Source organism: Rhododendron vialii, chromosome 1a (assembly GCF_030253575.1).
Source record: "Rhododendron vialii isolate Sample 1 chromosome 1a, ASM3025357v1".
Taxonomy (NCBI): Eukaryota; Viridiplantae; Streptophyta; class Magnoliopsida; order Ericales; family Ericaceae; genus Rhododendron; species Rhododendron vialii.
Window position 1 is genome coordinate 42,568,640 of NC_080557.1, and position 14,243 is coordinate 42,582,882.

General features: G+C 41.9%; 1 protein-coding gene and 1 pseudogene across 1 annotated transcript; both read left to right on the top strand.

The window, feature by feature from the left end:
* The first annotated feature begins 52 nt into the window (after window positions 1–52).
* LOC131316605 (L-type lectin-domain containing receptor kinase SIT2-like) lies at window positions 53–3,163 on the top strand. Its single transcript, XM_058346034.1, has one exon. The coding sequence runs from the start codon at window positions 849–851 to the stop codon at window positions 2,883–2,885; it is 2,037 nt and encodes a 678-aa protein (XP_058202017.1). The 5' UTR covers window positions 53–848; the 3' UTR covers window positions 2,886–3,163.
* A 2,927-nt stretch (window positions 3,164–6,090) lies between these two features.
* LOC131331819 (L-type lectin-domain containing receptor kinase SIT2-like) lies at window positions 6,091–12,924 on the top strand (annotated as a pseudogene).
* Window positions 12,925–14,243: the final 1,319 nt, after the last annotated feature.

The following is a 14,243-nucleotide window of genomic DNA, read 5'->3' on the forward strand; positions in this document are numbered from 1 at the left end:
AAGCACACTGAAATGTCAGAAATGATCTAGTTAGCCATTCCTGAACAAAACTTGCTCACTCTTTCAGAATCACAATTGAGTCCAACAAAATACATAACGTGCTGATGCAACAAAAAATCGCAAGGACATAATTCACATGACAGCAACAGACCATTTATTTTGAGCTCTGATACTGTGGTTATTTTAGAAATCCGACCCAAAAGTACACACAACCACACGAAGAATAACCAATCAAAACACGCAAGAAAGCACGGCATAAAGACTTAAGGAGTTACTACTTAATTATAGGTTACATCCACAATTCACACCAGCTTTTTACTATATACCGAATTTAAAAGAGAGTACAGTTTGTATGCTGCACAAAAGCGAAATGTCTATCCTGCAGTTTTGCCTCACCAATTACTGGAGCCCCTACCGTCAAAACCGGTCATAGTTTGCAAAGTGACAAACCAAACTGAATCAGGCTTTACAAATCCAATCTTTGAGTCATTGCTCAAGAAGCGATCCCAATCCCATCTATGAAATGGAGATGATCCTGGTTTGTTCCTTACGTAGCCTTCATTTACCTTATGGTTTTCTGGTGTGTTCTTCCATTGCCATTCTCTATCACAGGAGAATAACCTGCTGCCCACTCTGGAACGGTGTTGACGGTAAAGTCATTATCATGCAGTCACGAACTTCGTTTTCTTTAGCTGACCTGCTGCACTCTATGCAACGGTGTTGACTCCTCAAATCCCTGTTTTACCCTTGGAAGGAGACCCTGATGTTTAACAACAAAGAAGAATCTATCTCCAAACAAAACTAACCATCCATTGCTGCAAGCAAGAAGCTCTTCCCAACATCTGTAAATGACTTCCACACCCGTATCAGTTTTTTTTCTGATACTTGTATATGTTTGCTTCAATCCCGTAGCCATGGCAGAAGATGAAAACCAGTTCGTGTACAATGGCTTCAATGGAACCCGTATTCACCTTGATGGGGCTGCAAAAATCCATTCCAATGGTCTTTTGCAGCTAACCAACACTTCAAGGGGTCAAATCGGTCGTGCTTTCTACCAACATCCCATAGGATTCAATACATCTTCATCCACGTTACCGCAAGATCATTCATTTTCCACCCATTTTGTGTTTGCCATAGTTCCTGAGAGAAAAAATCATAGTTGGAATGGAATGGCCTTTGTCATCTCACCATCTATGGACTTCACCCATGCCCTAGGAAGCCAGTATCTTGGGCTCCTCAATTCTTCTGATAATGGCCTCCTTTCCAACCATCTGTTGGCAATTGAGCTGGATACCCTAATGAATCCTGAATTCTACGATATAAATGATAACCATGTTGGAATTGATGTTAATAGCTTAGCATCAAATGTATCTGCTACTGCCATGTATTACTCTAATAGGGAACAAATTAACCAGAGCTTGCAGCTTGTCAGTGGGAGTCCAATGCACGTTTGGATAGAGTATGATGGGTTTGAGAATGTACTCAATGTTACACTAGCTCCTATTACAAGCCCAAAACCAAATCAGTCTCTTCTGTCAACACACATCAATCTTTCTTCAATTCTGTTGGATTCCATGTATGTTGGTTTCTCCGCTTCTACAGGATTATTTACAGGGAACCACTATATTCTTGGTTGGAGCTTCAATAAAAGTGGTAAAGCACAAGGCCTAGAAATTTCAGAGCTTCCTTCACTTCCTCATCAAAGAAAACCCTTTCTAGGATCTACAGGTCTAGGAATTACAGTGTCAATGACAATAGTAGTCATTGGGCTGACTATCACAATTGCAGGGACATTTTACGTGTTGAGGAGGAAAAAGTACGAAGAAATACGTGAAGATTGGGAAAGGGAATATGGCCCTCATAGGTTTTCATATAAGGATCTCTTCAAAGCTACCAGAGGTTTCATAGACGAAGAACTTCTTGGAGCTGGAGGTTTCGGTAAGGTTTATAGAGGAATACTTCCCTCTTTGAAGGAACAAGTTGCAGTTAAGAAAGTCTCCCATGATTCAAAACAAGGGATGAAGGAGTTTGTGGCTGAAATTGCTAGCATTGGAAGGCTACGGCACAGGAACTTGGTGCAGCTCCTTGGCTACAGCCGGCGAAAGAGAGAGCTGCTCTTGGTCTATGATTATATGCCTAATGGAAGCCTTGACAAGTTCCTATTTAGCAATGAAAAGCCAATCCTCGACTGGGCACAACGTTATCGTATCATCAGAGGAGTAGCATCTGCCCTTCTGTATCTGCATGAAGAATGGGACCAAGTTGTTCTTCACAGAGATGTGAAGGCTAGTAATGTTCTATTGGACGCTGATCTAAATGGAAGGCTAGGGGATTTCGGTCTTGCTAGATTATACGATCATGGAGCAACCCTCGAAACTACCCATGTGGTGGGGACAATTGGGTATCTTGCACCAGAGCTTTCAAGAACCGGAAAGGCAACGACAAGCACTGATGTGTTTGCTTTCGGTGCATTCATACTCGAAGTAGCTTGCGGAAGGAGGCCCATAGAGCCACAACAGTCGCCTGACAAGGTGGTTGTGGTTGATTGGGTTTTCGAGAAATTGAAAGAGGGAGCTATACTCGAGACTAGTGATCCTAGATTGGGAGGAGATTATTTGGAGGAGGAAATGGAGTTGGTTTTGAAACTAGGCCTGCTTTGCTCAAAGTCCGATTCAGCGACAAGACCCAGCATGTGGCAAGTGATGCAATACCTTGATGGAGATGTCCGGTTGCCGGAGATAATTCTTGACAGCACAAGTATTGGTACAATAGGTTTTTGTAATGAAGCATTATCTGAATTTGTCATGTCATTTCCGTCATCGATTGCGAAGTCTTCTGCTCCCTCCATATCTAGCACAGAGTCAATACTAACTAGCGGTCGGTAAATTTGAAAGTTTCCAGTGCCTTAGATAATGCTAGATCATGTTCTTTTTCTCTTTCTATTTGAACCCAAGACTCGATGAATTTGGAACAAGCATGCAACCACTTGGGCTAGCTCGCAAGTTCATCAGTTTGAATGTGTGAGGCTAAAACGAAGGATAGCTTCTATCGGGTGAAGGAGACAAAGTACTTCAAATTTCGGTTGTGAAATTCTGCAGCTTCTATAGCTTTCTTTGACATTCAGGTATTTAGCTATTATATCATATTTTGATATACTTGTGTACATGTCTTCACTTTGTTTTCTCGAGTGTGCTCATGTAGTCTAGTCTAGATTTATTGCCTTAGCCATAACAAGATCCTGAACGATCGCGTTCCATGGCCTATCCTTTCATTGTACTATAAATTGGATTATATATAGAGTTCAATACAAGTAAGTGATTGATATTGCATTTATAAAAAAATTATTCGTAAAAAATGATTGATATTTTGCAATTTACATGGTATCAGAGCCCGTTATTTCGTTTGGTGTCTTCCTCTCCTGATTGTCTTCTCGTTCTAGTGCAAGCCAATCTCAGTTAACTGATTTTGATTTTATGGAAAAAGCGTTCATTTTTATTATCCTCACCTTTAAAGTAAAAGAACGTTAAGATGATCATATTGGTGACTTGCCAATTTTGGTCTGATTTTTTCAATTTTACCCTTTAATTGGAGGTTGTTGTGGGTTGGCCATGGGGGCAATTGCGTAGTTTCGCTCATGGAAAAAACTCAGCCTTCTTGTGGACCACTTGTGGTCACGTTGCAAGAGAAACTCCCCCTCTCCGGTTTGTTCACGTCTCAGACCCTCCAAAAATTGTTCCCCTCTCTCTCTCTCTCTCCCCTCGCACACGCACATACGCAAAGGAAGAGGGAGAGGCAATCCAGCTCGTTAGGTTGTAGAGAGAGAGAAAGAGGGAGAGGAATAAGGTTGTTAAACGAACCAAACTATTCGAGTTTGAGCTCGCATTTGTTCGCTGAAAAGGCTTGTTCAAGATTGGTTTGTTACATAAACAAACCAAAATTAGACATTTTTTTTAAGCTCGTTAAGATTTCAAACCAAGCTTGAACAAGCTACTAGCTACATGGCTCGTTTCGGATTATTATGTGTAAAAAATTCAAGCTCCTCAAGCTTGTCTAGTGTTTGGCTTGATTAGAGCATCTCCAGCCTTGACCCATTTTAAGACTCAAATTTAAAAATGAGGCAAAAATCACAAAAATCTCTCTCCAATCTTTGACCCAAATCCTTCCCTATTTTGGGTTTTACCCATTTTTTGTCCAAATCTGAGACAACTTTTGCCTTGACCCATTTCTCTAACGGCTAGTTAGAGAGAGAGAAAGAGGGAGATGTGTAAAATTTGGGTTTGATGGTTGGAGATGTGTCTACCCAAAATGGGTTTTTATCCAAAATTTGACTCAAATTTAAGGAAAAATATGGGCGAAGGCTGGAGATGCTCTTAAAGCTCATTTGAGATGGGCTTGTCTCATAATAAACAAGCTAATTAGCTCGAACATATTTTTGAAACTCATTAAATTTTCAAACCAAACTTGATCAACTACCTACTTGACTCGTTTGGCTCGTTTATCATCCCTAAATAGGAAGAGATGCGGGACCAGCGGCAAATCAAAAGCGATCTAAAATTTTCAAAAATATTGACGCAAAGCACTAGTCAATGATGGAAATAGTTTTATGCGTGTTGGAACATAATTTAAGACAAGCAAACGTAAGTAAAAAATATAAGTTGAATCTAGATGGTCGAAATTCTGTATATTTTCTTGGTGCGTGACCTTTCTCTTGGAAAAGTCTTCAAGACCTAATTAAGCTATCTCTTGCTTTCAGTATCATGAAAATTAATTGTTTGGGAAAAATCTTCACGTATTATGAAAATAGAGAGAATCTTATTCATGGAACCTCCGTAAACATCCTATTCCCGGAGCCACTCATTCTTGCACATCAATTTTGGCTTTAGACGATCCAACGCCGAAATGGATGACCGAGATATCTCACATGCATGCATTCTACCCACGAGACTCCTGTGAATATATAATGTTGTTTGGGTTCTTTTGTAAGAGTAGTGCTATACGTACCTATCACCACCATCCCGAAATCATACCGACGACCTCGCCGGGCCCACTCCGGCCACCGGACGGCCGATCCAAGCCGTCCAAAAATTCTATAAAAAAAAAAAAACCAAGGGTGCCCACTCAGGAATCATTGACATCCAATGTGTGTAGGGTGCTCGATCCAAACACCCCATTTCGCATATATGAGTATGTGCCGTTGATTCCCGAGTGGGCCCCCTCGGTTTTTTTTTTTAGAATTTTTGGATGGCCGATCCGGTGGCCAGAGTGGGCCCGGCTAGGCTGTTAGTACGATTTCGGGATGGTGGTGGTCAGTACCAATATCTTTATTGCTTTTGTAATCTTATTTTATGTTAAGGGTAGTTTAGTCATTATAGTTTTTGGACCTTTTTTTTTTTGAGAACGAACGACCGAAGGAATCGTGTTACTTCTTTTTCAATTACCTATTGTTACGCGTCTGTTGAAACATTTCAAATACAACTTCTAGCATTTACAATGAAAAAGAACAACGATAAATACACAAGGAAAAAACCCTAAAACTATAATGACTAGACTACCCTTAACATAAAATACCCAAACAACATTATATATTCACAATTCCATTGGTCTGTCTATTCACTGCTCTGTTTGTAGTGCCTTGTCAAGTCCTTAATTACTGTCATGGAAAAATATCCATGGCCACGACAAGCTGTCTTTTTTATTATTTTTCCACAAGCCGCGTCTCTCTAAGTCAAGTAAAACGGAACCTTCAAACACTCTTTCAGAATAACAATCGAGTCCAAGAAAATACATCATGCGACACAAGAAAAAAAAAAGTTGCAAGGGACATGACTCGCATGACAGAGATAATTTATATTGAGCTCCGATAATGTGGTTGTGTAAGAAATCCGATCCAAAAGTACACACGGCCACACATTATAAGAATAAGAAATCAAAACGCATAAAGAAAGCACGGCATAAAGACTTGCGGAGTTCCCCAATTTGGTACATCCACGATTCACAAAAGCTTTTCACTGTGTATCGAATTTAAAAGAGAGTATAGTCGTATGCTGCGTAAAGTAAAGTATCTTTCCCAGGGTCTTACATCACCGATTAATGCAATACCTCGGGGTGCTACCATCGAGCCCTGCCGTCAAACCCCGTCATAGTTTGCAAAGTGACAACCAAAACAGAATCAGGCTTCACAGATCCAATATTGGAATCATTGCTCAACAAGTGGTCCCGGCCAATTCCATCTATGAAATGGAGAAGATCCCAGTTTGTTCCTCAAGTAGTCTTCATTTAACTTATGGTTTGTTGGTGTGGTCTTTCCATTCTTTATCAATGGATAGCTATGAGGAGAATAAAATGGTGACTAATACATTGGAATCACAGTTAAGTTATTGTCATTGAGTCACAAAATTAGGTTTGTTTAGCTGACTTGCTGCCGTCTATGCAACGGTGTTGACTCCTCAAATCCCTGTTATAAACAAAGAAGAGTCTATCTCCTAACAAAACTAACCATCCATTGCTGCAGCAAGAAGCTCTTCCAGAAATTAGTAAAATGACTTCCACACCAGTATCAGTTTATTTTCTGATACTTTTATGTGTTTGCTTGAATCCCCTAGCCAATGCTGTAGATGAAAACCAGTTCATGTACAATGGCTTCGATGGAGCCCATATTCAGCTTGATGGGGGTGCAAAAATCCATTCCAATGGTCTTTTGCAGCTAACCAACAGCTCAAAGCATCAAATCGGTTGCGCTTTCTACAAGCTTCCGGTCAGATTTCAAACATCTTCATCTACATTAAACCAAGATCTTTCATTTTCCACCCATTTTGTTTTTGCCATTGTTCCTGAGATAACAAATCTTAGTTGTTGTGGGATGGCCTTTGCGATCTCCCCATCTATGGACTTCACCCATGCCGTAGGAAACTAGTATTTTGGGCTCCTCAATCCTACTAACAATGGGCTCCCTTCCAACCATCTTTTGGCAATTGAGCTCGATACCATTACAAATCCTGAATTCAATGATACAAATGATAACCATGTTGGAATTGATATTAACAGCTTAATATCAAATGTATCTGCTACTGTCACTTATTACTCGAATAGGGAACGATTAAATCACAGCTTGCAGCTTGTAAGTGGGAGTCCAATGCATGTTTGGATAGAGTATGATGGATTTGAGAGTGTACTCAATGTTACACTAGCTCTTATTACGAGCCCAAAACCAGATGTGTCTCTTCTGTCAACACACATCAATCTTTCCTCAATTCTGTTGGATTCCATGTATGTTGGTTTCTCCGCTTCTACAGCATTGACTACAGGGAACTACTATATTCTTGGTTGGAGCTTCAATAAAAGTGGAAAAGCACAGGGCCTCGAAATTTCACAACGTCCTTCACTTCCTCATCGAAGAAAACCCCGTCTAGGAATTATTGTGTCTGTTAGGAATGCCTTGTATTCTTTAGTCCCACATTGGTTAATTATGTTGTTCCCGTTTTGTAGCCTATTATAAATAGGGCTTTTGGGGGACTTCTAGGAATTATCTTTTGGGCTTTCATATTGTGGCCTTTCTAGAGTTACGGATTATAGCCGGCTCTTTGTATCTCTTCTTCACGTTGGTTAGTGAATCCTCTCTCTCCTCGCCCGTGGACGTACCCATCTTGGGGAACCACGTATATCTTGTGTCTTTGTGATTTCTTGTTTAGTTTTTAATTTCTCGTTCTTAGCTTGGATTCATAGCGTTCGTTACAACAAACTGGTATCAGAGCCTTAGGTTGCAAAAACTAGGGTTTCGTTTCCGATTGTGGCTATGGCGGCTAAATTTGAGATTGCGAAGTTTGATGGGCAGAGCAGCAGTTTCAGTCTTTGGAGAGTAAAGATGAAGGCTCTGCTAACCCAACAAGGATTGCACAAGGTTTTGTTAGGCAAGACTAGTTCTGGAATCAAAGAGGAAGATTGGGATGATACGGATGCCAAAGCTCTGAGTTCTATTCAGTTGAGTCTGGCAGATGACGTTCTTCGCGAGGTGGAAGAAGAAACTTCAGCAGCAGGAATTTGGCTGAAGTTGGAAGGCATATATATGACGAAGTCGCTCACCAACAGGTTATATCTCAAACAACGTCTTTATACGTTTCGTATGCGAGAAGGTATACCTGTTAAAGATCATTTAGACGAGTTCAACCGTATTATTATGGATCTGAAAAATATTGATAGTAAAATTGAGGATGAGGACCAAGCCCTAATTTTGCTATGTTCTTTACCACTTTCGTATGAGCACTTTGTTACAACCCTATTGTATGGTAAAGACACGATATCCATGGAGGATGTTAAGGCCAGCCTATATTCGAAAGAATTGAGGAAAAAAGTGTCAGGTGAGGGTGATGCACATGCGGAGGGTTTGTTTGTTAGGGGAAGAACAACAGAAAGGGTGGAGTCAAGTAATAGGGGAAGATCCAGATCATCAGGTAAGAAGAAGGGAAAGTGCAATTATTGCAAGAAACCCGGGCACTGGAAAAGTGACTGTTTAAAACTCAAGGAGAAGGAAAAAGAAGACCAGAAAAGGGGTAAAGTAATTGCTGGAATTGCTGAAAGTTCAGATGAGTCAGATAATGTGTTATCAGTTACAGAGGGCGATTCTCGCTCTAATACCGAGTGGGTTCTAGATTCTGGATGTTCATACCATATGTGTCCGCATAGAGAGTGGTTTTCTACTTATGAGGCGGTCAATGGTGGTACAGTTTTGATGGGCAACAACATGGCCTGTAAGACTGTTGGTTCAGGAACGATTCAGCTTAGGATGCATGACGGTATTGTTAGGACTTTATCTGAGGTTCGACATGTTCCGGATTTGAAGAAAAATCTTATATCCCTGGGTGCTCTTGATTCTCATGGTTGCAAATTCCTCGGTGAAGGTGGAGTTTTGAAAGTCTCAAAGGGTGCATTAGTACTGATGAAGGGTCAAAAGCGTGGTAACCTTTATACACTCCAGGGCAGCACAGTTTTAGGTGCTGCAGCAACGGTTGCTTCATCCAAGGTTTCAGATTCAGACTTGACTCGTTTGTGGCATATGCGCCTTGGGCATATGAGCGAGAGGGGGATGACAGTTTTGAGCAAACAGGGTTTGCTATGTGGCCAGAAAATTGAGAAACTGGATTTCTGTGAGCATTGTGTCTACGGCAAGCAGTGCAGGGTAAAATTCAGTACAGCTGTTCATCGCACCAAAGGCACGGTGGATTATTTTCACTCGGATCTTTGGGGTCCCGCAGAGGTAACTTCTAAAGGTGGTTTTCGATATTTTATGAGTATTATAGATGATTTCTCTCGTAAGGTTTGGGTGTATATGTTGAAACATAAGAGTGACGCTTTTAATACATTCAAACAGTTTAAAACTTTGATTGAGAATCAGACTGGTAAGAAAATAAAACGTTTGAGAACTGATAATGGTATGGAGTTTTGTCTTGGCGAGTTTGATAGATTTTGCAGTGATGAGGGCATTGTGAGGCATCACACAGTGAGAAAAACCCCTCAGCAAAATGGTGTGGCTGAACGAATGAACAGGACTCTTTTGGAGAAGGCACGTTGTATGTTGTCCAATTCCGGATTGGGCAAAGAATTTTGGGCTGAAGCCGTTTCCACAACATGCTATTTGGTGAACAGGTCTCCGTCGACTGCTATTGAGTGTAAGACTCCGTTTGAGGTATGGTCAGGTCATCCGGCTGATTATTCTGTGTTGCGTGTTTTTGGGTGTCCAGCTTACGCTCATGTGAATGAAGGTAAACTGGAGCCACGGGCCAAGAAGTGTATTTTCTTGGGTTATGCAGCAGGTGTCAAAGGGTACAGGTTGATGATACAGTTCAGGAACATAGTGTTCCAAAGCAGGTGGAGTTTTTGGGTGAAGCTTCCGACTCAGGGAAGAAGCACATTGAGAAGCCAATTGAAGAGGAGTTCAAGAGTTCAGACACAGAGGTTGATGCATTAGTTGAGCAACCACGCACTATTGCTAAAGATAGGCCAAGGAGGGAGATTCGGCCTCCTGAAAGGTATTCGGCTTATTCTGAGATGGTGGCCTATGCTTTATCAGTTGCTGAGACAGTTGAGTATGAAGAGCCTTCCAGCTATACGGAAGCTATTTCGAGCACTGAGTCTGCACAGTGGTTTGTTGCTATGAATGAGGAGATTGAGTCTCTTCAGAAGAATCAGACATGGGAGTTAGTAGAACAGCTGAAAGGGAAGAGGATTGTTGGATGCAAGTGGATCTTCAAGCGCAAACCAGGTATTCCAGGGGTAGAAGACGCTCGGTTTAAAGCTCGGCTAGTGGCGAAAGGATACAGCCAGAAGGAAGGTGTTGACTACAATGAGGTATTTTCACCAGTTGTAAAACATAGTTCCATTCGCACTTTACTTACTATTGTTGCATGTTATGATCTTGAGTTAGAGCAACTTGATGTCAAAACTGCGTTTTTGCATGGCGAGCTTGAGGAACAGATTTATATGCGTCAGCCTGAGGGATTTGTTGTTTCTGGTAAGGAGGATCACGTTTGTTTACTTCGTAAGTCTTTGTATGGCCTCAAACAATCCCCTAGGCAGTGGTATAAGCGGTTTGATACTTTTATGATAAGCCAGTCATATTCTAGGAGTGAGTATGACAGTTGTGTGTATTTTCGAAAACTTCCAGATGGTTCATTTGTTTATCTACTGTTGTATGTTGATGATATGCTTATTGCTGCCAAGAGTGTATCAGAAATCAACAGGTTGAAACAACAGTTAGGTGGTGAATTTGAGATGAAAGATTTGGGTGCAGCAAAACGTATTTTGGGTATGGAGATTTGCAGAGATCGAGTAGCTGGCAAACTATTTTTGAATCAGAAGTCTTATGTTCTTAAAGTGCTTGAGCGCTTTGCCATGCAGAACTCGAAGCCAGTCAGTACCCCTTTGGCAGCACACTTTCGACTTTCAGCTGAGTTGTCACCACAGTCGGAGGATGAGGAGAAGTATATGTCTCAGGTTCCATATTCGTGCGCAGTTGGGAGCCTTATGTACGCCATGGTATGTACTCGTCCTGATATTTCACATGCAGTTAGTGTCGTTAGTCGTTATATGGGGCGTCCAGGAAAGGCACATTGGGAGGCTGTGAAATGGATACTACGGTATTTGTGCGGAACTGCAGGTGTTGGTCTATTGTTTGGGATTGTCAATTCTGGTGATCATGCTGTTGGTTATGTTGATTCGGATTTTGCCGGTGACCACGATAAGAGGAGGTCTCTGACAGGTTATGTCTTTACTCTGTCCGGAAGTGCCATTAGTTGGAAAGCTACTTTACAGGCTACAGTTGCGCTGTCTACAACAGAAGCGGAGTATATGGCCATTGCTGAAGCTGTGAAGGAGGCATTGTGGATGAGAGGTTTGCTTTGTGAGCTTGGTCTTGCACAGGGTGTGAGTTCAGTATTTTGTGATTCGCAGAGTGCTATACATTTGACTAAAAATCTGATGTATCATGAAAGGACTAAGCATATCGATGTCAGGTATCACTTCGTTCGGGATATCATCTCACAGAAGCAAGTTGAGGTGAAGAAAGTGGGTACGGCAGATAACCCAGCAGATATGTTGACTAAACCGGTTCCGGTTGCCAAGTTCAAGCATTGCTTGGGCTTGCTTGGTATTTGCAGTTGATCGCCCCTCGGGGGCATTTGGCGAGTGAGAGGTTAGAAGGGGATAGCTATATTTGGTGATTTGGTTCAGTGGAATTCAAGTCAAGGTGGAGAATTGTTAGGAATGCCTTGTATTCTTTAGTCCCACATTGGTTAATTATGTTGTTCCCGTTTTGTAGCCTATTATAAATAGGGCTTTTGGGGGACTTCTAGGAATTATCTTTTGGGCTTTCATATTGTGGCCTTTCTAGAGTTACGGATTATAGCCGGCTCTTTGTATCTCTTCTTCACGTTGGTTAGTGAATCCTCTCTCTCCTCGCCCGTGGACGTACCCATCTTGGGGAACCACGTATATCTTGTGTCTTTGTGATTTCTTGTTTAGTTTTCAATTTCTCGTTCTTAGCTTGCATTCATAGCGTTCGTTACAACAGTGTCGGTGACAATAGTTGCCATTGGGCTGACTATCACAGTTTCAGGGACATTATATATGTTGAGGAGGAAAAAGAATGAAGAAATACGTGAAAATTGGGAAAGGAAATATGGCCCTCATAGGTTTTCCTATAAGGATCTCTTTAAAGCTACAAGAGGTTTCATAGATGAAGAACTTCTTGGAGCAGGAGGTTTTGGAAAGGTTTATAGAGGAGTACTTCAATCTTCGAAGGAACAAGTGGCAGTCAAGAAAGTATCCCATGATTCAAAACAAAGGATGAGGGAGTTTGTGGCCGAAATCGCTAGCATGGGAAGGCTAAGACATAGGAACTTGGTTCAGCTCCTTGGCTATAGCCGGTAGAAGGGAGAGCTGCTCTTGGTCTATGATTATATGTTAAACAGAAGCCTTGACAAGTTTCTATTTGGCAATGAAAAGCCAGTCCTCAACTGGGTACAACGTTATCGTATCATAAGAAGGGTAGCATTTGCCCTTCTGTATCTGCACAAAGAATGGAACCAAGTTGTTCTTCACAGAGACGTGAAGGCTAGTAATGTTCTATTGGACGCTGATCTAAATGGAAGGCTAGGGGATTTCGGTCTTGCTAGATTATACGATCATGGAGCAAACCTCAAAACTACCCATGTGGTAGGGACAATTGGGTACCTTGCACCAGAGCTTTCTAAAACCAGAAAGGCAACCACAAACCTTGCACCAGAGCTTGCTTTTGGTGCATTCATACTCGAAGTAGCTTGCGGAAGGAGGCCCATACAGCTACAATAGTCGTCTGACGCAGTAGTTTTGGTTGATTGGGTTTTCAAGAAATGGAAAGAGGGAGCGATTCTCGAGACAAGTGATTCCTAAATTGGGGAGAGATTATTTGGAGGAGGAAATGGAGTTGGTTTTGAAACTTGGCCTGCTTTGTGTAGGGGGCCGAAATATCCGAAGGTTCATAGGGTTCACAAGGTCCAATGGGGGGAACAGGTTCACACGCTATTTGACCCATCGTCCAGTTGTCTCAGTTCATCTCTAAATAAAGGTGAGCTTAGGCGTGATGTGTCATTAATCTTCCGAAGGATAGATGGATCCCCAGGTGCTTCTCCGAACGTTGTACGCTTATCCGAACGCACATAAACTCGAGTTCGCTCGGTGATTTTATCTTTTGCCCGGGGATGTCCTCTCGTTCGGCGAAGTTGTTCTTCGGATAGCACATCAAATGCTCAGAGAAGTTTCGTCCATCAAGAGGGAGTTCCACAGAGTATCATCGTTTATGGAACCTTCCAGAAGTATATGTTGATAAGTAAGCTGTCTTTTATGATATTCGAAGTGACATCTCTGAGCAATGTGACCTTTCTGACATCGACCCATGTGACTCTGTAAGATCTGGGAAGTGGCGCACATTAAATGGCCCTGCAACATGACGTCATCCGAGCATTACTCGATGCGTGGAAAGCAAAGCCAACTTGCTCAGCACTCTACCCCTTCGCCTATAAATAGAGGGGCATTATCACTAAGAAACTCTCTCTGAACTCCTTCACAACAGCACTCTCTCCTCTCTACTAGCATATTTCTTACTAAACTTTTTCTTGTCTTCTCCACTTACTGACAAGTTCGTCGGAGCTTCTTCCCGGAGGAACACCCCCCTCCGATTCTGCAGTTGCACCAAGTTTAACGCCGTCTTCTACGGCCCAGCAAACGAAGAAAGGCACACAGGAAAGATCACGAAGAAAGCGACCCCTACACTTTGCTCAAAGTCCGATGCAGCGACAAGACCTAGCATGTGGCAAGTGATGCAATACCTTGATGGAGATGTCCTGTTGCCAGCGATAATTCATGACAGTACAAGTATTGTACCAATAGGTCTTGGCAATGAAGCATCATCTGAATTTGTCATGCCATTTCCATCATCCATTTTGAAGTCTTCTGCTCCCTCCATATCTAGCATAGAGTCGATACTCACGAGCGGTCGGTAAATATGAAAGTTTCCAATGCCTTGGATAATGCTAGTTCATGGGTTTTTTTTTTTTTTCTTCCAGAGGAAAAGCAAAAAATGTTTGTTTGTTAGTGGGAGTTTGAAGAGTCGAACCCAATACAAGATGAATTTGGAACAAGCATGCAACCACTTGCGTTTGCAAGTTCATAGTTTGAATGTGTGAGACTAAAAAGAAGGATAGCTGCTATTGGGT

Excerpts from the sequence above, each read along its gene's own strand:
- LOC131316605 (XM_058346034.1), top strand. The coding sequence starts at position 849 with ATGACTTCCACACCCGTATCAGTTTTTTTTCTGATACTTGTATATGTT.